Source organism: Mastomys coucha, unplaced genomic scaffold (assembly GCF_008632895.1).
Source record: "Mastomys coucha isolate ucsf_1 unplaced genomic scaffold, UCSF_Mcou_1 pScaffold21, whole genome shotgun sequence".
Taxonomy (NCBI): domain Eukaryota; kingdom Metazoa; phylum Chordata; class Mammalia; order Rodentia; family Muridae; genus Mastomys; species Mastomys coucha.
Window position 1 is genome coordinate 136,102,076 of NW_022196904.1, and position 21,165 is coordinate 136,123,240.

The 21,165-nt window shown below is 49.5% G+C and overlaps 1 protein-coding gene across 3 annotated transcripts in view; it reads left to right on the forward strand.

Moving 5' to 3' along the window:
• The first annotated feature begins 2,792 nt into the window (after positions 1-2,792).
• Sptbn2 (spectrin beta, non-erythrocytic 2) overlaps positions 2,793-21,165 on the forward strand; it is a 42,390-nt gene continuing 24,017 nt past the window's right edge. Inside the window, exons 1-9 of one of the 3 annotated variants that reach the window (XM_031389202.1) lie at positions 2,793-3,283; positions 9,942-10,120; positions 15,574-15,725; positions 16,116-16,289; positions 17,252-17,343; positions 17,485-17,565; positions 17,944-18,059; positions 20,247-20,359; positions 20,489-20,676. In XM_031389202.1, coding sequence (XP_031245062.1) covers positions 9,964-10,120; positions 15,574-15,725; positions 16,116-16,289; positions 17,252-17,343; positions 17,485-17,565; positions 17,944-18,059; positions 20,247-20,359; positions 20,489-20,676 — 1,073 coding nt within the window. In that variant the 5' untranslated portion in view covers positions 2,793-3,283; positions 9,942-9,963. Of the gene's footprint in view, positions 3,284-3,782; positions 3,955-9,941; positions 10,121-12,440; positions 13,047-15,573; positions 15,726-16,115; positions 16,290-17,251; positions 17,344-17,484; positions 17,566-17,943; positions 18,060-20,246; positions 20,360-20,488; positions 20,677-21,165 lie in introns of those variants that run through there. The other 2 variants (XM_031389201.1, XM_031389200.1) reach the window with 2 other exon arrangements.

Consider the following 21,165-nt stretch of genomic DNA (forward strand, 5'->3'; position numbering starts at 1 on the left):
GCAACTCCAGCTCTAGGGAATCTGACACCCTCTGGCCTCTGTGGGCACCAGGCACACATAAGGTGGACATATATACATGCAGGCAAGACACCCATGCACATAAAATAAAAAATATCTTTTAAAAATTTAAATAAGGTAGGCATGTATTCAGGAGGCAGAGGCAGGAGAACCCCAATAAGTTAGGGGCAGCTTGGTCTAGATTTCATAGTAATTTAGTTAATTCCAGTTTACCCAGGGCTTCACAGTGAGATTCTGAGAGAAAAGAGGAAGAAAGGAGAGGGAGAAATGTAATGTAGATCTCAAGAAATAGTCATGTTAATGCCTGCTATTACTACTCCTCATTCTCTGGCTTGTCAGTACTTCTCATTTCCAATCTCAGTCAAATGATGAGAGTCTTCTTTTGTCCCTCTTCATCCAGGTTTCTGCTCTCTGCTAAACTATCATCTACCATCTAACCTTTTTATTTGCAACACTGATTGTAGTTTGTGGTTATAATGAGCAATCATTTGATTACTGTCTGTGATCCCCACCAGAGGATCGCAGATTCTCTTGATCTGTGATCAAGATTGATATAGCTTGATATAGCTGAGGAAGTGGAGCCAGTGGGTACGGACGACTCAAGAAGGCTGCATCTCAATGTGTAATACCAACCAAGCAAGCACAAGGCCATGGGTTCAGTTCCAACCAAGGGAAGGAGACGGAGGGGGAGGAGACGGATGATGCCAACATGGACAGGCCATCAACATTGCTTGCTTTTTAAGCTCGCACTTAAACATGTTTACATACTCACTAGGAGTGAGGGCCATGAGGGTGTGGGAGGGGGATGAGATTTAGAGCAGGGGCCAGAAGAATCATTTGAGGGGAGCATAAGAACTGAAGAGTAGTACAGAAAGAGCTGAATACCCAGCTCTAGCTCTAGGCAAGACCTTCCCGCCAGCCGTGGCTAGCCGAAGCAGGAGACTTGAATCCTTTGAGCAGCTCAGCACACTGGGTGGATATCATTCCATTCACTTTGGCAATGCGCAGGCGGAGGGAGCAGAGGTTCTCTTTGCCATTGACTGATTCACTACAGTGAAAAAGGACAGGTTCCCAAAGCAACCCAGTCGCAAGAGCTGAGACAAGTGAGCTCAGCATCCTGTTTACTGAGCATGCTCCCTTTCCAAATCGGGAAGCAGTACAGTAAAGTAGGACTCTGGTAGGATAATGGCTGCCGTGGACGGAGCGCTTACTATGGCTGTTCTGGTACCTTATCTGCAATCCTTCGCTTGACACTTCACATCTTATAGGGGAGGAAACTCAGTCGCAAAGAAGCTAAGTACACTTTTAAGGGCACACTATAAAGCCGGGTTATTTATTTATTTATTTATTTACTTACAGACAAGCCTCACCTTCAAGCTTCAGCCCTACTGAGTGCTTGGTTTACATGTATGAACCACCGCTCAGTTCCCAACTAGATATTAACTTCAGGGCATCCAACTCCAACGCCAATACTGCCACTTCTCTGGTACGAGGGATTGAACTCAAGGCCTTGTGCATGCAAGGCAAGTGATCTACCACTGAGCTACCCCAGAACCAAAATTGATAATCTAAATTACTCTACCCTACTCTTCCTCTGAACAGATGAGGAATCAGAAGGTGAGGAGTCTCTGTTGTGAAGTTAACTGGGTTAATCTGGACTTCCACTTAGATGTCTGAATATCATTTTGATTATTAATAAGAATGAAAATTAGAAGGCTGATAAGGCTTTATGAAAGATTATGCCATGCTGAAATTGAAGAACGAATCTACAAAAATCTATTCTTTAGGTCGACCACAGGCCCTAATATCAGCTTTGCCTCCTCTAACCACAATCTAACAGGCTGTGTGAGACCCTCAGTTCCTAGAATCAGCCGCAGTGAATGGTTCGCCGCAGTTTGCATGATGCTGACCTGATTCCCATCTCATCATCAGTTTTAATGTCTCCTGGCCGTGTTTCCATGATGAGCACTGTGTACACCTTGGCCTGTTCCTGAACATCCTGATTATTCTGGCTCTGGGGACAGGAGAAGCTCCTGCTTACACTGCTGGGAGGAATGAGGTAGCTTTTTGTTGTTTGTTGTTCTGGCTGGGCTGGAATTCCCAGGTAGAGCAGGCTGGCTTTGAACTCATAGAGATTTGCCTGCCTCTGCCTTCTTTCTGAAGTCTGGGATTAAAGGTGTAGCACATTCTACGCAAGTGACTTTTTTTAAAATCACAAATACCCTGAAATAGAGAAGGCTAAATTCTAGTTTAATGATAGAATCTCAGATCTTATTAGCAGTCTAACAAAACTCCCCAGTCCCTCCCCAACCCACCTTCTACATGAGGAAAAGCCAGGCCAGATAGATGAAACAATGCAACTGTTTGGTGGTGGTAGCAAAATTTTGTTTTACCTTACAGGTTTTTTAAACTCCATGTAACACAGTGATTTCACTTTGTGAAAATCATACCTGAAAAGTAGTGCGATTACATGTAGCTGTTTTAGGTATGCATACCTTTCCAGAAAGAAGCAAAATGATAAGATTTAGTTAACAATAAAACTATTTTAATGCCCTAAGCTCAGTAACTCACTGAAAGAGCATTCCTTTTGTTGCCCTTACTTGTCCACTTCAGGCATTCCTAGTGTATGAAAGGACCTATCTCTTCTCAGGAGTATATAACCCAAAGGCTCGCTACAAAAATCCATCTTTTTTTTTTCCTTTTCTGGTTTCTCCCTGAGCTTAGTTAGCTCTCCAATCTGGAAGAACAGTACTTTCAGAGCTGGAGTGGGGGTGGGAGTGTCACATGACATAACGCACTTTTAGCACCCACTGCTAGCACCCACTCTGTGCATTTGCTCTGATTTGGGCATATTTCCTGCCTCTCCTAAGCAGATAGCAGCTCACCTTGGTTAATGCCATTAAACCGTAGACCACTCAGCTGCTAATAAACCAGGAAGAAACCCGGGCCGTGCTAGGACTAGAAATGTCCATCCCTACCCCCAACCCCCTTAACACAGTGACTAGGCCGGAATTCTCCAGGTTGATAAATGAGAGGAGCTGAGGAGCCGCTGTGATGACGGTTCCGAGAATCTGATTTGTGAGAAGGCAAGAATCTCCAGGAGCACCATGGAGATGCTTTTGGAAAGCGGGCCAGCCTACCTGCCGGAAGGAGGACGAGAGAAAGGGGGCAAGGCAGAGAGAAACGCTTAAGAGATGGCCTGGAGGTGCCCAAAAAGGGACATTTGAAAAGGAAACGGAGGCCGCATCTCGGGGAAACCTCGGAGGTAAGTGACATTTAAAAGGGTTGCGCATCCAGGCAAAGGCGCGACAGAGACAAAGGTGCAGAGTCCAAACTGGGAAGAATAAGCCCGGCTAACTGTGGGTGGTACCCAGACGCCCAAGGGTGTCGCGGGGCTGGCGAGGACCGGAAGGTGGGGGTCAAGCGGGGCATCCACGCGGAAGACAGTGGGGGGTCGGGAACTGGCGAAGGAGCGGCTGTCCTGTTTTTGCCCCGGGGAAGGTCAGAGACCCCCTACCGGAGAACCACCGCAGGAACCTAGAGGGGCCGCGGTTGCCATGACTCCGGCTGGGGAGGGGGTGACTCGCGCCCCGCCCCAAGCCCCGCGGGGCCCCGAGCTCCAGATGGTCCCGGGCCTCCCGCGGGAGCCGGCGGCCTGCGGCAGGGGGAGGCTATTGTCCTCCTTCCGCGGCGCCGCAGTCCCGCCGCTCGCGCCCGCGCGCAGCCGCCACGCGCCCCGCGGCCGCCGGCCCCGCGCGCCCCCCGCGCCGCTCGCGCCCCGTGACAGCGCCCTCCTGCCGTGCGCCCCGGGCCGCCCTGCCACCGCCGCCAGTAGCCGCCTGCAACCACCCCTCGCGACTCGGCTGTGGGCGCGGCGACGACAAGTGCGCCCCCGCCAGCCGCGCTCCCGCTGCCCGGCAGGCGCTCCGCACCCAGGTAGGTGCAGCCGGCGCCCGGGCCCGCTTTGTCCCGACCGGCGAGGAGGCGCGCTTTGTGCGGCCGCGTGCAGGCGGCGGGGTCGGTCCTGGGGAGCTCGGGAGGGAGGATGCGACGCTGAGTGCCCGGGTCCTGTGCGGGCAAGCCAGGTACCACTGTGATGACTGTGGGGGCCGAGGCTTGGGGCACGCGGACCTCTATGGAGCGCAGAGAAGAGTCTGGAAGAGTTGGGCTGACAGACGCGCTGACGGATCGGGGTCGCCTGGGCTCGGAGCGCTTCTGGCAGCGCACGTTTTTAGCGGTGCGTCGGTTCCTGTAGCGGACCGGCCAGAGCTGCTGGTAGTGGGACTGGGGACGCACTAGGTCTGCCTGGGGCCTGTGAATACCCAGCTTCATCTAGCTCCGAAGCTTGTTGGCAGCTGGCTATGGGGCTGCGTGGGCTTTTCCTCTCTACTGTGGTAGCTATAGCTCCATGCTGCCTTTTAGGGCTCTCATTGATAAGAGAATCGGAAACGGTTGGTGGAGATGGCTGTAGCTGCTTGAGAGAATAAAACCTATTCGGGCGGTGAGGAAGCGTTGTGTAAGGTGTTTCTGGGGCCCTGTACATTTACAGGCCTGTGGGTTCCGCCTGTCACACAACTACCCAGCAAGGCTGCCTGGCTGGGGTTCCAATTCAAGCTGCACATTCCATAAACACCGTCCACTTTGGCTCCAGCCTCCTGTACCCCAGGAGCCCATGACACTGCATGTCTGTCTGAGATGCAGGCTTGATTTCTCTGTGGGCTGTTTCTCAGCTATCTTCCCCCCCTCCACCACCAAACCCCCGTTACAATTCCAATTTTGAGAGCCCGGGTGTGTAGGTATTTTCAGTCGATATCCACAACCCAGTTTCTCTTGAAGGTGAAAAGAGAAGAGTGAGTTTCATGTGTGTACGTGTGTATCTCAGCTTGAGCATTGGGCAACCTCTCAGCGTGTTAAAAGGAGCGCAGGATGGAGGGAGGGGGTGAAGGAAAAGCTAAGATGGAGCTTAGACTTTTCCGGTAAAGAAACTGATGTCAGCTCAAGCTTAGCGACGGGGGTGGCAGGCGAGGGGAAGTGAGTCTGAATAATTATGCCCCGGGTGAAGGATTTTTCATTTATTTATTTTTTTAGACCAGGTGATCTTCCTGCCAGTTTCTTGGGTGCGGAGATACATGAGTGCAACACCATGCTCAGCCTAAATAGCAAATTCTAAAGGAGAGAATGAGAATCTGAGTGTCTTAGCCCAGCTCCCAAATTTCTCACTGAGTGGGGAAAGGTTGTGGTTTTTTTTCTCCTCCTGATCCTTGCTGTGATGTATCTTTCTCTTGCTTTTTAAAGCACCCTGGGCTTCACCGCAATTCTTTTTTCTTTTTTTCTCCATGCCAATACATCCATTTATATTTTGAGTCAAATGAAATTTTTAACTTTGCCAAAGTCCCTATCTGCCCTAATGTATTATTCACCCTCTGGTCATTTATTCAGCTTTGACTTCCAGAGGCTGTCAAGCCCTGCAGACCTTCCTCTAGTTGTCAGTTCTGATGAGTTTTAGAGCCCACTTCATGTTTATCTATCCTGGCCTGGGGGCTCTTGCTCCTGTCCTGAGTCAGAAGAGGTATTTCATTTTGCTTGGGATCTAGGCCTGCACACACACACAGACACCACCCACAGACACACTCTCTCCAGACACTCTGTGCCTCTCAGCTCTTAGAGGTCCCTAAGTAGTCCCAGCTGCTTGTTTGTCATCTTTGGACATTAGTGGTCCTCCCTGAGCTGCTTGGAAATGAAAGTCCCAGACCCATTCCAGATGTGCCAAACCTGATCGGTCTCAGTGGCCCAGCACTGGGGTCATGTGGTTTTGTATTTGAGACTCCCTGGCCCATGCTAGTGCTTAGCCCTGAGAGTCTTCCAGCTGAGAAGCAGGTCTTTCCTCCTCCCATCTTCATTCTTCCCATGAGCCTTCTCTTCATCCCTAAGAAAGACATTGAGTCGGTGACCAGAATAAGAATTATGGGAAATTACCGTGATACCTCTTTATTGAATGTCTGTTCTGCTGGACGACCAATATTCCAGTTCTCAAGAAGTTAAAAGTAGAACAGGCAGAGACATATAAACAACTAATGGTCATAGCTGTGTTGAGCACAGTATCCACTGCATGCAGAGTGCTAAATGAAGCACAGAGGAGGGAAGACAAGGCAGGGCAGGAAATAGGGTTTCTGATTTTTCAAACCAGTGTCAATGGAGGAAGGTGAGAGAGGGTGAGCTGCCTGCAGGGTCAACCGATAGCTAAGCAGTCTGTACCCAGCAGTACTTGAGTGGGCACAGGTTCCAGTAAGACCTCTAGCCTGAAGCTAGTGGGAGCTAACACTATTCTGACACTAACCACATAAGCTTCTTGGGCCCAGCTGAGGTCAGTGGCTAAGAATGAGGGAATGCAGAACTGTAATCTGGATTAACGGTAGCACCTCCCTTTTGCCAGAGTTCACGAATCCTTGGAGGAGAATAACATTGAGGATTCCCCATTGAAGGGGGAAGATAGTTATGGGTCTTGGGATTTGCTCGACCATGGAGATCCAGGCCATATGTTAGGGACAATCCACATACGAAGACTCAAGCAGAAAACCGCAAGGCCCTGGAGATGCTGATTGTTAGAACACAGAAAATATATTGCAGAGGATGATGGGTGGTGCAGAGCTGGAATGTTTAGAAACTGACTGTCAAGACACAGCTAGGGCCTTAGAGCCACCATGCTGAACAATTCCACCTAGTATTGCCCTGGTGATGTATTGGAATAAACCCTATGGAGGCACAGCATTATGGCCCTGGGGGGGGGGCAGTCTGTGGCTTTGAGATCACCCGTGCTGTGTTAACTCTGTATCATGCCATGCTTGGAGATTCAGGTGCCAAAGCATGTAAACTAGCCTTGATCTGTGAAGAAGAACATTCTAATGTTCTGTTTTTCATTTAGTGAGACTTTAGCTCCAGGTGTTCTCCCCCAAAATTACAGAAGGCAGGGCAGGAAATAGGGTTTCTAATTCTTCAAACCAGTGTCAGTGGAGGAAGGTGAGAGAAGGTTGCCTGCAGGGTCAACCCATAGCTAAGTGGTCTGTACCCAGCAGTACTTGGGTGGGCATAGGTTCCAGCAGAACCTTCCCAGCCACACATCCCTGGAAGGTCAGGATCCCAGGCCTGGACACTAGTGGGTTCTGAGAGGAGCAAAGGGGCATGGTGGGGTCTGCAGAGAAGTTGGCAGCATTTCCCTACCTAAAGGAATCCATTGGCAACAAATAAGCAGCAACAAAAATCAGCCCTGGGGGTGGCTTTAGTAGGTTTGTAGGAGGAAAACAGTAAAACTAATGAGAAAAACTGGGTGTCTTAGTAGGGGTGCTCCTGCTGGAAGGCCTGTGTTCTTACACCCTTACCTTAGCTGAGCTGAGTTGCCTCTAGCTGGGAGACTTTAACTCCAAACACAGTAGGGCTGAGGCCAGTGCTACTTGGGTGCCTGGCCCAGGCCATGCTTAGCTTACAGTGCTCTTTGCTCAGGGTGATTCAACTCTGCCCTACAGTTTAGTTTTCTATAAATATTTACAGAGAAAATCCAGTGACTCTATTGGTAGAACATGATGGGAAAGGAGTCCCAGACCTGATGGAAACTAAGCTCTTTGTCTAGAGAGTAAGGGTAATGAAAGACCTAAATCTAGGGATCAGAGACCTTTATTCTTTATAATTTGGCCTCCTTAGCTTTAACTGTCAATGTGATAAAGCCTTGTCATCTGAGAGGAAAGCCTCCATTAAGGAATTGCCTAGAGCAGACTGGCCTGTGGCCATGTCTATGGGGGATTGTCCAGATTATTAATTGATGTAAGAGGCCTCAGTCCGCTGGAGGTCCTGAGCAGCTGGTCCTGAGCTATAGCAAGGAAAAAGAAAGAGAGATAAGCAGGAGCTGCTGCCCTGACTTCCCTCAGTGATGGACTTGAAATTTATAAGCCAAATAGAGCCTCCCCGAAGTTGAGTTTGGTCAGAGGGTTTTACCACAGCAACTGAAAGGAAACTAGAACATACCTTCTTCATGCCACTCCCAGGGAAATCCTGGTGTGAGTCAGGTGGGCAAGCCCTGCCCTTAAAGAAGACCAGGCTCCGGCTGGCGAGACGGCTCAGCCGGTAAGAGCACGGTAAGAGCACTGACTGCTCTTCTGAACATCCTGAGTTTGGATCCCAGCAACCACATGGTGGCTCACAACCACCTGTAATGAGATCTGACGCCTTCTTCTGGTGCGTCTGAAGACAGCTACAGTGTATTAAGCCGGAGCAAGCAGGGCCGTCCTGAGTTCAGTTCCCAGGAGCCACATGATGGCTCACGGCCATCTGTACAGCTAGAGTGTACTCATATACATAAAATAAATAAAGCTTTGAAAAAAAAGAAGAAGACCAGGCTCAGCTCTTTGGAACCAGCTAATCATAGTAGCCAAGTTCTGAGTGCCCATATGAACACCATCCTCCCCACTAAGGAGCTCACCATCCCAGATTGAGTATTACCAAGGTCCTAGTTCTTGCCTAGGAAGTAGTTCTTGAGTTTAAAATGCCTGTGTTGATGAGATATTAGGAAAGTGAGAAATGACAGGACATCCCAGCACTCGGGAGGCAGAGGCAGGCGGATTTCAAGGTCAGCCTGGTCTACAGAGTGAGTTCCAGGACACCCAGGGCTACACAGAGAAACCCGATCTCTTAAAAAAAGGAAAGTGAGAAATGTAGGATTTAGAGTTCTGTTAAAGTTTACAACTCTCTACCCCCATTCCCTTGATTGGCTACAAAATGTTGTATTAAACAAGAACTTTGAACCTAACAGACTTTCAGAAAAAACTCTCCAGCAGCTAATCTGAAGCTCATTTGAGGACAGAGCGTGTTTGCTTAAGTTAAGGTCCTAAGTAGTCCTAGCAAGCATGCATGATCCAGACACCATAGCCTGGCCATCGAAGGCAGAGGTGAGTGCTGGTTCCTCAGAGCACTGCTGAAAGGCTCTGGGATGGTCAGGGAGATGTTCTCCGTATCCGTCAGAGGCTATGATGAAAGTAGAAAGGGGCTGGGAAGGCGGCTCAGTGGTCAAAAGCAGTGGTGGTTCTTTCAGAGGACCCAGGTTCAATTCCCAGCACCCACATGTCAGCTCACAACCACTGTAATTTCAGTTCCAGGGAATCCAGCATTCTCTTTTGGCCTCCCTAGGCATCAGGCAAACACATGGTACATAGGAGAGAGGGAGAGGGAGGGAGGAAGGGAAGGAGGGAGGGAGAGAGCGCATGCATGCACACACACACACACACACACTAGCAAAATCCATAAAGCAAAATTGAAAAAAAAAATTACGGCAAGATGCTCCTTTTAAAAGTCAGAAAGAACCGAACCTTGCTTCAAAACCTAGTACTATAGCCAAATAACTTTGAGCCAGTGGGTTAACAGCAGCAGTATGGCTACTTTATCTATGAGTCAGGGAAGGCCCTCTGCTCATGAATGACACATGGCACAACTGACATTTGTTAAGACTGTAGGAAGCATTGTGTGTAGCAACAGAAAGAACCCCAGAGGTAAGAGCCATGCTGTGTCCTCCTGTGAACACCCAGTCATCTGGTCCGTGCCTGCCTCAGTGCAGCCATCTTGATGTATCTGTGAAAATTTACCTCGGCTCGAGAGCAGAATCTGGGTCTTTAGTCTCCAGGGACTTATAAAGAAGACTCAGAACATGAGTAGAACTGAGACTGAGCCGGGCAGTGGTGGCGCACGCCTTTAATCCCAGCACTTGGGAGGCAGAGGCAGGAGAATCTCCTAAGTTTAAGGTCAGCCTGGTCTACAAAGCAAGTTCCAGGACAGGCATGGCTACACAGAGAAGCCTAAGTCTTGAAAAATCCAAACAAAGAGCAGAAGAAAGGCATGGTGAGTGTCGGACGCTGCTCACCAGCCATGCCGTCTTTTTGTAGGAACAGGAAGCCACCCACCACCATGAGCAGCACCCTGTCACCCACTGACTTCGACAGCTTGGAGATCCAGGGCCAGTACAGTGACATCAACAACCGCTGGGACCTGCCTGACTCAGATTGGGACAATGACAGCAGTTCAGCCCGCCTCTTTGAGAGATCCAGAATTAAGGCCCTGGCAGGTAAGGGAGGGGCAGGGAGGTGAAGAGATTGGTAGAGATGGGGTTATGGGCTTGGGATGGAGAGCCTTTGTCTTTATGGGAAGACTTGCCTCGTTTTCTAAGCTGCTGCTCTGAAGAGACAGGTACTGTCCCCTGGTCATCAGATCCAACCTCAAGGACAAACAACATGCAGTGTACAACACCCCCTACCATCCTTCTCCCCTAGCCTAGAGATGCCATACACATCAACCCCTGGAAGGAGCCAGCTGGGTAGATGAGCTTACTTTCACGATCTTAGCCCCGCATCAGTTCTCTGACCCTGCATGCTTTGCCTTATTACTCTAGTTGTCACTTCTGTCTCCATCCACCACTCTCTCACCTTTCTTTCCAATGAGCCCTCCCTTATTGCTACTGACGTTTCCCACAGCTGTTCCTCTCCTGGCCCATTATCTTCCTGGCACTCTCCCCGCCCCCTCCTACCAGCTGCCTGTTACTCCAGTTATTTTATTTACCTGTTCCCTGAAGCAGTTCCTCAGCAGCTGCCCTCCCATTCTCTCAGGGCTCGTGCTCCACCCACCCCCTTGGCCCCTGCCCTCCCCTATGGCCAGGGCTCTCCCCTTGGCTGAGCTGGGACAAACAAACCAGTCTGACTGGCCTCCTGCATGGGGGGTTGGGGGGGTGGGAGGGTAGTGGTCATAGCAACAGGAGTGCAGCTGCCACCTGACACCACCACCAGCCAGTGGCTGTTTTGTGATTGAGTCACCTACACACCCTAAGGGCACCCACCCAGGCTGCCTTCCACTTTCATCCCACCCTCTCACTGACCTACCCATGGCCCAGCCAGTTCCAATATGGGAGCTCATTGCTCATTACTTCCACTTTAGGAGTGATTTCCCAGTGGGGCAGCTCCCAGCAGAAGAGATTTGGAGGCCAGATGATTTTTACAAATACCAGTTCTCAAGAAAGATGAACTGCACCAGGCAGTGGTGGGACACGCCTTTAATCCCAGTACTCGGGAGGCAGAGGCAGGCAGATTTCTGAGTTCAAGGCCACCCTGGTCTACAGAGTGAGTTCCAGTACAGCCTGGGCTATACAGAGAAACCCTGTCTCGAAAAACCAAAAAGAAAAAAAAAAAAAAAAAAAAAAAAAAAAAAAAAAGAAAGAAAAAGAAAAAGAAAAAACCAAATAAATAAAATTAAAAATAAAACAATAAGAAAGAAAAGAAAAGATGAACTGCAGAATATTTAAACATGTAGCCCAGAAACTCATGATTCTTAAAAGCTTTCCCAGAAAGCTATACTCAGCCAGCCCAGCATCAGACAGTGGTTCCAGCTTGTTGGGTTCATGGGTCACTTTCTCCTAGCGTCTTCCTAGCTGGGATTGGAAGTCGGCTGATGAAGTACTCATATTAGTACTTCAGGAGCTCAGGGAAGACAGAAAACATGGGGCATGGAAAATGTCACCGCTGTTGGAGAAGTGTGCCTGGCACCCTGGATTTAGATTTATGGATCCTCTATCTACTATCATTGATGTTACAGTGCACATGTTACCCAAAACTTTCATGGTATCTGCAATGACACATACCTTCCAGAACTGTCACTGTGTCAGTACAAGTCACATGCCAACCAATGTGATTGTGATATCTGTGTGCACATGCTACATGTCACCCAATAAATTTCCCAGGTCTAGTTCATATGACAGGTGCTACCCAAAACTCTCCCCACGTCTGTGAGCATGCCACATACCACTCAGTACTGCTACCATGCCCGAGCATTTGACACATACTTTCCAATATTGTCAAACTCTGCACATAAGACCGGTGCCAGTCAGCACATGTGCTCATGTGCATGCTCTCGTTGAGTATTTATTCCCCTGAAGAGGCATCTGTGAATAGTCATTGCTTTGTTCAGTGCCACTCACTCAGTAGGTGCCAAATAAATCCTAAATAATTAAAGAGGAGGAGGAACAAGCGTAGGCTAAGAGTGGCAGAGGCAGAGGCCCAAGAAGAGGTAGGAAGGGCACCTGATAGACATACCCAGTATGGGGGGGGGGGGGCACTTGATAGATGTACCCAGCATTCGGGTGTACAGGGGCTGGGATATTGACTAAGGAACCTGGTGGGCAGCGGAAAAGGGCTGGTACTGGAGGACAGTCACAGTACTTACTCCCCAGAGGAGGTCATAGAAGTCAACACCTGGCTTCTCTTCCAGGATCTCCTGGCTTCCGCATTTCTCTGCTCTCAGGGCTGAGATCAAAGCTCAGGCGTCCTGGAACAAGCCCACCTAGAGATGCCCAGAGAGGCTGGCCCACCCTGCAGACCTTCTGAAGGCAGGAGTTTGCTTTGGGGCCGCCTCTGGCAGGATTTCCCTAGTCTTGGGCAACCGGTAGCCTGACGAACAGGTCTCTGGGTGCTGGCAACTCCCTCCTCCGCCCCTGCAGGGCCTGGCCATGCCCCAACTGGCTCCGCCTCCTAAGCAGCCTGCCCCTCCCCCGCCACTGTCCGACCTGTTTGTCTGGAGCTGCCTCTGTCTCCTCTCCCTACAACCAGGTGTGCCCCACTCACTGTCTCAGAAGCTGAGGCATCCCATAACTTTTTCCCCACTCCTTGAAACTCCCAGCATCCTTGAAACCACTCCACCCAACCAGGTACGGAGGAAGCCTTTTTCCGGACGCCCCCAGCACAGGCTCAGGGGATACACACTCAAGGCCCTGCTCCGGCAGGGGAGCATGGACTCTGGGCCACAGGCTGAGTAGGAGGCAGCAGGCACCATGAGTACAAACGGAGTGGGCAGGGTCCATGGAAATGGCCTGAACGGGGCTGGTGAGTTTTACTATGAGGCTGTGGAAGGGTCTCAGAACCCTGGGGGCGTTCTGCTCTCACCAGCTGCCTTCATCAATCCTGCTCAGTATGCCAGTGTGCTGGAAGGACGCTTCAAACAGCTTCAAGGTGAGTTTCCCTGGGCAGAGGGGAGCCTGTTGTGCCCAAGGGGCCCAACCAGGGGCAGAAAGAGCTCGCAGACCCAGAACCCATGCCTACCGCTTTCTATGACTCAAATGTTTATGTTGAGGGACAACGTGGTGAAGCTTAGAGGGAATCATTAAAAGTAGCCAGAGAATGTAGGCATGTGGACAACCGGAATCCCACTGGATGAGACTGGGGGTGGGAGTCGGGCTGCCATAGGGGTGTGACCTTGAGGTGCCCTGCAGGGTGCAAAGGTGGTGTGGATGGAGGGTTAATGTCTTCAGCTCGAGAAGCCGCAGCACTCTCCCCTGGCAGCTCACCCTCATGGTTTGGCCATGCTGGCCTTGCTAAGGAAGTGGAGAAGGGCATTGGCCCGGAGGCTTCTGTTTTCGTGGGCTTCTGAATGGGCGTGATGGAGGCTGTGTGGAGAATGGGAGAGCGAGTGTACACACAGGTCCCATAGATGCCTGAGCAGCAGTGTTCATCATGGCCCAGATACGCGTGTTTAGGGACATTGTGGGAGTCTTGTGGTGTCTTTAGTGCCTGGACTTACCAGGTCTTTCTAGGTACAGTTTCCATTTTTCGTCTACCTGTGTGCCTCAGTGGGTTGAGGTCTTCCTGGGTTCAGTAATGGCTAGATGACTTAAGCTGTCTTCAATTCATATAGGGCCTAGAGTTCCTAAAAGAGGCCCAGAGTCACCATGGGTGATTGGGACCCCAGGTTTGGCATCGGCACAGGACTTGGAGATGAGAAAGTCAGGAATGGGTGTGTGGTTGTTCTATGTGGAAGGTGCACAGGAATGTGAAATTAATGATGAGTCTAAATTTCTGAGGTGATGGGGCTGAGATGGGGACAAATGGAACTCTACACACTTCCCACTTGGGCTGGGTCCTTAATTAGGGCTCTCAAAGGGCAACTGGCAGGAATCCTGGCCTCCAAGTAGTTTACAGTACAGAGCTTAGGTCTTCCCTCTACATTTACAAAGTCTTTAATCGTCAGTTTCCTATGCAGCCTGACAGCATCCCTTGTCAGGAGCTCCCCTGGGGCTGAGGCTACTCCGCCTTGCCTGCCTCCTGGGGTTGAGGCTACCCCGCCTTACCTGCCTCCCCAGAAGGTTGGCACTCAACTCTACCTGAACTACTACTCCCTTGAACTTGCAAGTTCTTATTTCTTTTTGTTCTCTTGTTTTTGTTTTTGTTTTTGTTTGAGATGGGATCTTTGTGTTTGGTGAGATCTACCCTAGCTGGTCTGGAATTCAGAGATCTTCCTGCCTAGGCCTCCCAAGACTAAAAGCGTGTGCCACCATGCCCAATCTAAATTCTTTTTTTTTCTTTTTTCCAGACATGGCTTCTCTGTGTAGCCCTGGCTGTCCTGGAACTCACTCTGTAGACCAGGCTGGCCTGGAACTCAGAAATCCGCCTGCCTCTGCCTCCCAAGTGCTGGGATTAAAGGCGTGCACCACCACTGCTGGCCTGATCTAAATTCTTATAGTTTCTTAATTTTGGGGTATTTAGATCCTCTCCGCCAACTGTGCAGCCCTGTCTTAAGGTAGGAGTAGCTTACCTTCTCTGTACATGACCCAGGACCTTAGACACCCACACAGCTTCACCCTGAAGCTGTGAGATCTGCTGCCATGTTTACAGGCTCCACCTTCTCCCTGTCCACATCTGAAAGAAAGGAGGGTGTGCCCTTTCAGATGTGGGAGGCATGTTGCACTGGGCACCCTCTAGATGTAGCTAATTTAATTCACAGTGACCCAATAAAGTAGGAGATAATATGCTCATCCTATGAATGGAGAAACCGAGGAACTGAGTAAGCTGCCCAGTATGTCAATACTATAACAGCATGAAGCCTAATCCCAGGACCCCACTTCCCCCTGAGTAGTTTCCTTCTTCCTCTTCTCCTCTTTCTCTTCCTCCCCCTTTTTTGGTTTTTCTGGACGGGGTTTCTCTGTTTAGACCCGTCTGTCCTTAAACTTACTCTGTATACTAGGCTGAACTCAGAGATCCACCTACCGTAGCCTCTGGAGTGCTGGGATTAAAGGCGAGGCCCACCGGGGCTGTGGTGGCGCATGCCTTTAATCCTAGCACTTGGGAAGCAGAGAGCTCCCAAGCTCACGAGCTCATACTAGCCTTTTCATTTCGTATTTATTTATTTATTTATTTATTTATTTATTTGTTTTTCAAGACAGAGTTTCTCTGTGTAGCCCTGGCTGTCCTGAAACTCACTCTGTAGACCAGGCTAGCCTCAAATCAGAAATCTGCCTGCCTCTGCCTCCCAAGTGCTAGGATTAAAAGCTTGCGCCACCACTGCCCGGCTGCCTTTTCATTTCTTAGTTGGGTAGATTACTGGTTTTTTTTTTCCTTGCCTATCCCCACCCCTGCCCGACCCCAGCTGTCACTTCTACACTCTCAGGCATCCCAAGTCCCCATCATACACCCTGTCCACTGGTGTTTCAAAGCAGACACACTGTCCTTGAAGGACAGAAATGACTCCTTGTTGCTACTGCAGATGAGCGAGAAGCGGTGCAGAAGAAAACCTTCACCAAGTGGGTGAACTCCCACCTGGCCCGGGTGACATGCCGGGTGGGAGACCTGTACAGCGACCTGCGGGACGGGCGCAACCTCCTGAGGCTCCTGGAGGTGCTCTCGGGAGAGACCCTGGTGAGTTGGGGTAATGATGGAAGCCTCAGAGACTGGCCAAGGGAACAGACCATAGGAGGGGCCAAAGAAAGCAGAGCAAAATACCATCGCTCCTCTGCCCAGAGGATGGTCTCATTCCAAGGGGCTCTGCTACATGGATTACATGGGAGCCATGCTATGCAGAAACAGGAACAGTGACCCTATTGAAAACATTTCTTCTCCCACCCACCCTGAGTGCAATTAATTCCCTTGGGAATCTTAATCTGCCCAAGCCTCATCCATAACCTTGCTTGGGCTCCTTGAGCTCTGGGGCTGGCCCTGTGTTCCCTGAAAGAGATAATGGGAGGTATGGAGCAGTTTGCTGGGAAAATGTCATGGTCTTATGCCTCTGTACCCTCTGTCTGCTGACAGCCAAAACCCACCAAGGGCCGAATGCGGATTCACTGCCTGGAGAATGTAGATAAAGCGCTGCAGTTCCTGAAGGAGCAGAAAGTGCACTTGGAAAACATGGGCTCCCATGACATTGTGGATGGGAACCACCGTCTGACCCTTGGGCTAGTGTGGACCATCATCCTCCGATTTCAGGTATCCTCCAAGTGGTATCTGAGGCGTAAACTGTGTATGAACCAGTGTTAAACCCCCACACTGTTACTGATGGCCCATGACAAGATAAATACAAAAATTGAGGTGCTGGAGAGATGACTCAGCAGCTAAGAACACTGTAATGGCTACTCTTCCAGAGGACCCAGGTTTGATTCCCAGGACCCATATGGCAGCTCACTTATAACTCCAGTTCTAGGGGGTCCGATGCCATCTTATGGCCTCTGTGAACACCAGGCACATGCATGGTGTACAAACATTCAGGCAAAATACCCATACACATAAAAATAAAATAATAATAATAAATAAACTTTAAAAATTATACCTCTAAACTGGGAGGTGGTGGTGCAAGTCTTTAATTCCAGCACTTGGGAGGCAGAGGCAGGTGGAACTCTGTGAGTTTGAGGCTCTCCTGGTCTAAAAAATGGAGTTCAGGATAGCCAGGGCTATACAGAGAAACCCTGTTTCAAAAACAACAACAACAACAACAAAAAAAACAAAAACAAAAAAAAAACCCGAAGCATCTAGAATCTTCTATATCAGTTTACCTTTGAAGCAATATCCATGCATCTGGCCCAGGGTCTTGTTACTTTCCATGTTATACTCAGTGCCATGTCAACTCCTCGAATGGAACCTCTCCTTTCCCAGTTGACCTCTAAGCAGAGCTTTTTGAGCTCCACCTTTGAAAGCCAGCTCTCAGAGAACATTCATTCACACGCCAGTATTCTCCCCAGAACCAGCTGCCTTCACTTCGTAGGCACTTCCACTACATTGGTATCCCACTTCAAATCTCCTGGACTTGATAATGCAAACTACTAGTTCAGGATATGAGGGCCCAGGTCTGTCCCATCACACAGCATTCCTAAAGATCAATTTTCTGGGATTCTTTCTGAGAATAACACCAAAACACTACTAGGGAGTGAACACCTTGCTCACTACTTTGTTAGATCCAAGACATCAGTGTGGAGACAGAAGACAACAAGGAGAAGAAGTCAGCCAAGGATGCCCTGCTGCTGTGGTGCCAGATGAAGACTGCAGGGTGAGAGGCCCAGGAGCATGGGGACTGGAGATAACCACACCCAGACTGGACAGTATAGGAAGGATGGGCTCTGAGGTTCGCAGCCTCACCCCGTCCTTGTATCACAGAGCATTCAGTGTTTTTCTTGGTCATTCTTTATAGATATGCCAATGTCAATGTGCACAACTTTACCACCAGTTGGAGAGATGGGCTGGCCTTTAATGCCATCGTACACAAACACCGGTAAGAAGGTGGGGTTAGTGAACACATGGGTTAATGACCCAGGGACACACAGCTAGGCCAGGATAGTAACTGAACTATAGGATAGCCATAGAGGAAAAAAATTAAAGGAAAATCCCAGCTTTTGGGAAGCAGTAGTAGAAAAGTAGTAAATTCAAGGCCAGTCTGGCCTCACAGTGAGTTCTGGGCCAGTCAAGGTTACATAAGAGGGACCCTGTCTCAAAAAGAATGAAGGAAAAAAGAGTATGGGAGAGGAGCCAGGAGTATATGCTGCACTGGGGGTGGGCTTGGAGTGTTTCCAACCAGGAATAAATTCACTTTTTTTGTCTTTAGGCTCTGAGTTGCTTTTGATGTTTTCTGTGTTCCCTTCCCCACCCCCAGGCCAGACCTGTTGGATTTTGAGTCTCTAAAGAAATGTAACGCACACTACAATCTGCAGAATGCTTTCAATCTGGCTGAAAAGGAACTCGGCCTGACGAAGCTCCTGGATCCTGAAGGTGGGCCAGAGCTCTGCAAGACAGGTGTAGGAAGACAGAGGCAAATTGGTGGTTGGCAGGGGAAGGGCCGGCAGCAGTAAAAGGATGCAAATGCTTGGGAATTAGGTAGTAACCATTGTCCCAAGGCATAGCCTTGGATATACTCCATAGCTGCTTGAACTGTATACTTTTAAAGGATAACTTTTATAGAAAGAAAGTTGCGTCTCAAAACAAGTGGAAAGTGTCTGCATGGTGCCTTACGCCTGTAATCCCGGCACTCAGCAGGCTGAGGTAGGAGGATTAGGAATTTAAGCCCGGCCTTGCTATAGAGCAAGTTTGAGGCCAGCCTGAGCTACATGAGACTCTACTTTAAAACAAAGGGAGCTCTGCCTCAGAAAGAGTTCTGGCTGTAGGTTCTATCTCAGTCCAGAGCACCTGTATGATGTAGAGCCAGCCACTTAGCCTAGTGACTAGGGCTGGGAATGAAACTCAGAGGTAAAGCGGTCATCAGGCATGCTCTAGCACCACCAAAATAAATTAAATAAAAGTTTAAAAAGTAAAATGAGAGGACTTTGGTTCACTTGATCTCTCATGATTTACTCTAAAATTCTAGGGTTTTAGTTTAGTTATACGACCTTTGGTTCTAAGAACTAGCTTGTGGTCGGTCAGATGCCCCTGCTGGCTGCCTCTGGGGATGCTAAGGTTAAAGAACTCTTACTTTTGTACCTGGTGCTGCACTCTGCTTGGCATACCTTACTTGTTCCAACAACACCCCTCTGCCATTATTGCCCTCAGTTTACGGAAGAGATAGGTCCGGTGAGCTGCTGAAGGTCATAGACCTGTTAGAGCCGAGATTCAGGTTTAGCCCTGCTCTAGAGCCCGTTTCCCCTGCTGCCTCTGCAGGGCAGAGCAGTCTGGGTGCAACCAGAAAAGGGCAGAGAGCCAGCCCACAAGCCCCTGTTGGACGTGTTCCTTCTTAGCTTGTCTGTCTGGTTTGATTCTTTCTCCCTGATTTTTATCCCCCTGGTAGCCCTGCCTCCCATGCCCTTAGTTCTCTGAATGACCAGTGTGACACCCAGCTGTCACTCAGAGTGAGGCTAACTGCAGAGCTCCTTGGAGAGCATTGCTAAGCACGGCTGTTGTGCAGAACTCAGGAGCAAAGCAAAGGGTCCTGTGACCTGACTGAGCTGATTTCGAGAGCTCCAGCTTGCTTGGGTGTTTTCCGAAGGCTGTGAGAGTCTGACCTTTGAGAGGAGGAATCAGCGACCCCAGTTGGACAGCTCAGGGATCCCAAGTCCTTGTCAGTTGTGGCTGAGTGGAGGGAATGCTTGGTCTGAAGGATGCTTACCCCCTTGGCTGTACCCATGGCTGAACTCTGGGAGCCAGATCGAAAACAACAGCAGTGACCATGGCCCAAAATGGCGCTGAGTACTGGTATCTCCCCACTGCGCTGCACCCAGGCTCAGGAGGCTTAGCTTACAGTTTCTGTCCCACTGTCCCACAACCCATGGCTTTTTAGACATTTCTCTAGCCTAGGGGACCATGATCCCCCACCTGGGAATGGTATTTCCTTGTTTGCTTTTCTTTCCATAAACAGCCAGCTTTAGTCGATATATCAAGTATTCTGAGTAAAATTTTTTCTCCACTGCTTAGCAGGTCCTTCCCATATCCAAGAGAAATTTGGAATGATTGAGTTGTTACTTGGCTCTAAAGCATGGATTTTCAACCTGTGGGTCCAACACTTTCACAGGGGTCACGTATCAGATATCCTGCGTATCAGATGTGTCCATTATGATTCATAGCAGCAACAAAAATAATTTTATAGTTGGGGATCACCATAACCTGAGGAACTATATATTTTGTTTGTTGGTTTTGTTTTTGTTTTTCGAGACAAGGTTTCTCTGTGTAGTCCTGGCTGTCCTGGAACTCATGTACATCAGGCTGGCCTTGAACTCAGAGATCTGCCTGTCTCTGCCTCCCGAGTGCTGAGATTAAAGGTGTATGCTACCACTGCCCAGTTTGAGGAACTATATTAAAGAGTATTAGGAAGGTTGAGAACCACTGCTCTAAAGGTATCTGAAAATATGTGTTGGCCTTGGAGGGATGGGGGGGCCCTGGATGAGGTGAGTGAGTCAGGTTTTGGGCTATACTTCTGGAAGGGAGGCAGGTTTGTGACGTCTGCCTCACCCTTGTGGTCCTTTTCCTCAGATGTGAATGTAGACCAACCCGATGAGAAGTCCATCATTACCTACGTGGCGACTTACTACCACTACTTCTCTAAGATGAAGGCCCTGGCTGTGGAAGGCAAAAGAATTGGCAAGGTAATCTCACTGTGAGACAGTGGGCATAAGGGCCAGAAGAGGCCTGGTGGAGGTCTTACTCCTAAAATAGGACTGGGTGGAGCCATCTCACTGGGTGAGATACCCACGTGTCTGTCTCCTATCCCACAGGTCCTGGACCATGCCATGGAGGCAGAGCACCTGGTAGAGAAATATGAGTCCCTGGCCTCTGAACTACTGCAGTGGATTGAGCAAACGATTGTGACCCTCAATGACCGACAACTGGCCAATTCCCTGAGTGGAGTCCAGAACCAGCTGCAGTCTTTCAACTCCTATCGCACCGTGGAGAAGCCACCCAAGTAGGTGTCCCTCGGCCCCACCCTGCCAGAGCATGCCTGCCCAGAACTGTGCTCACTTGTGAGAAAGCCTAAACGAGGGCGGCCTTTTGGGAGGGACACTTGGCAGTACAGAAATGCAGCCAAGGCTTGTTCCCTCCTCGCAAAGCGCTGGAAGCATCCAAACAGCACAGTTGTTCCAAAACACATTTTCTAATGACTAGCCATTTTTAAAAAGCATGCCATGGAAGAATGATTGCCATGGCATGTCAAGCCAGTGAAATCCATCAGATAAAAATTACTGGTTGTAAGCCAGCTGTTGTGGCTCGTACCTGCAAATTCCAGCACTTGGGAGTCTGAGGCAGGAAGAGTTTGCTGTGAGTTTCGAGGCCAGCCATAGTGAGTTCCAACCTGGGCATCAAAGTTAGACCCTGCCTGGAAAAAAGATATAGATGGATGGATGGATGGATGGATGGATGGATGGATGGATGGAAAAAAGATATAGATAGATGG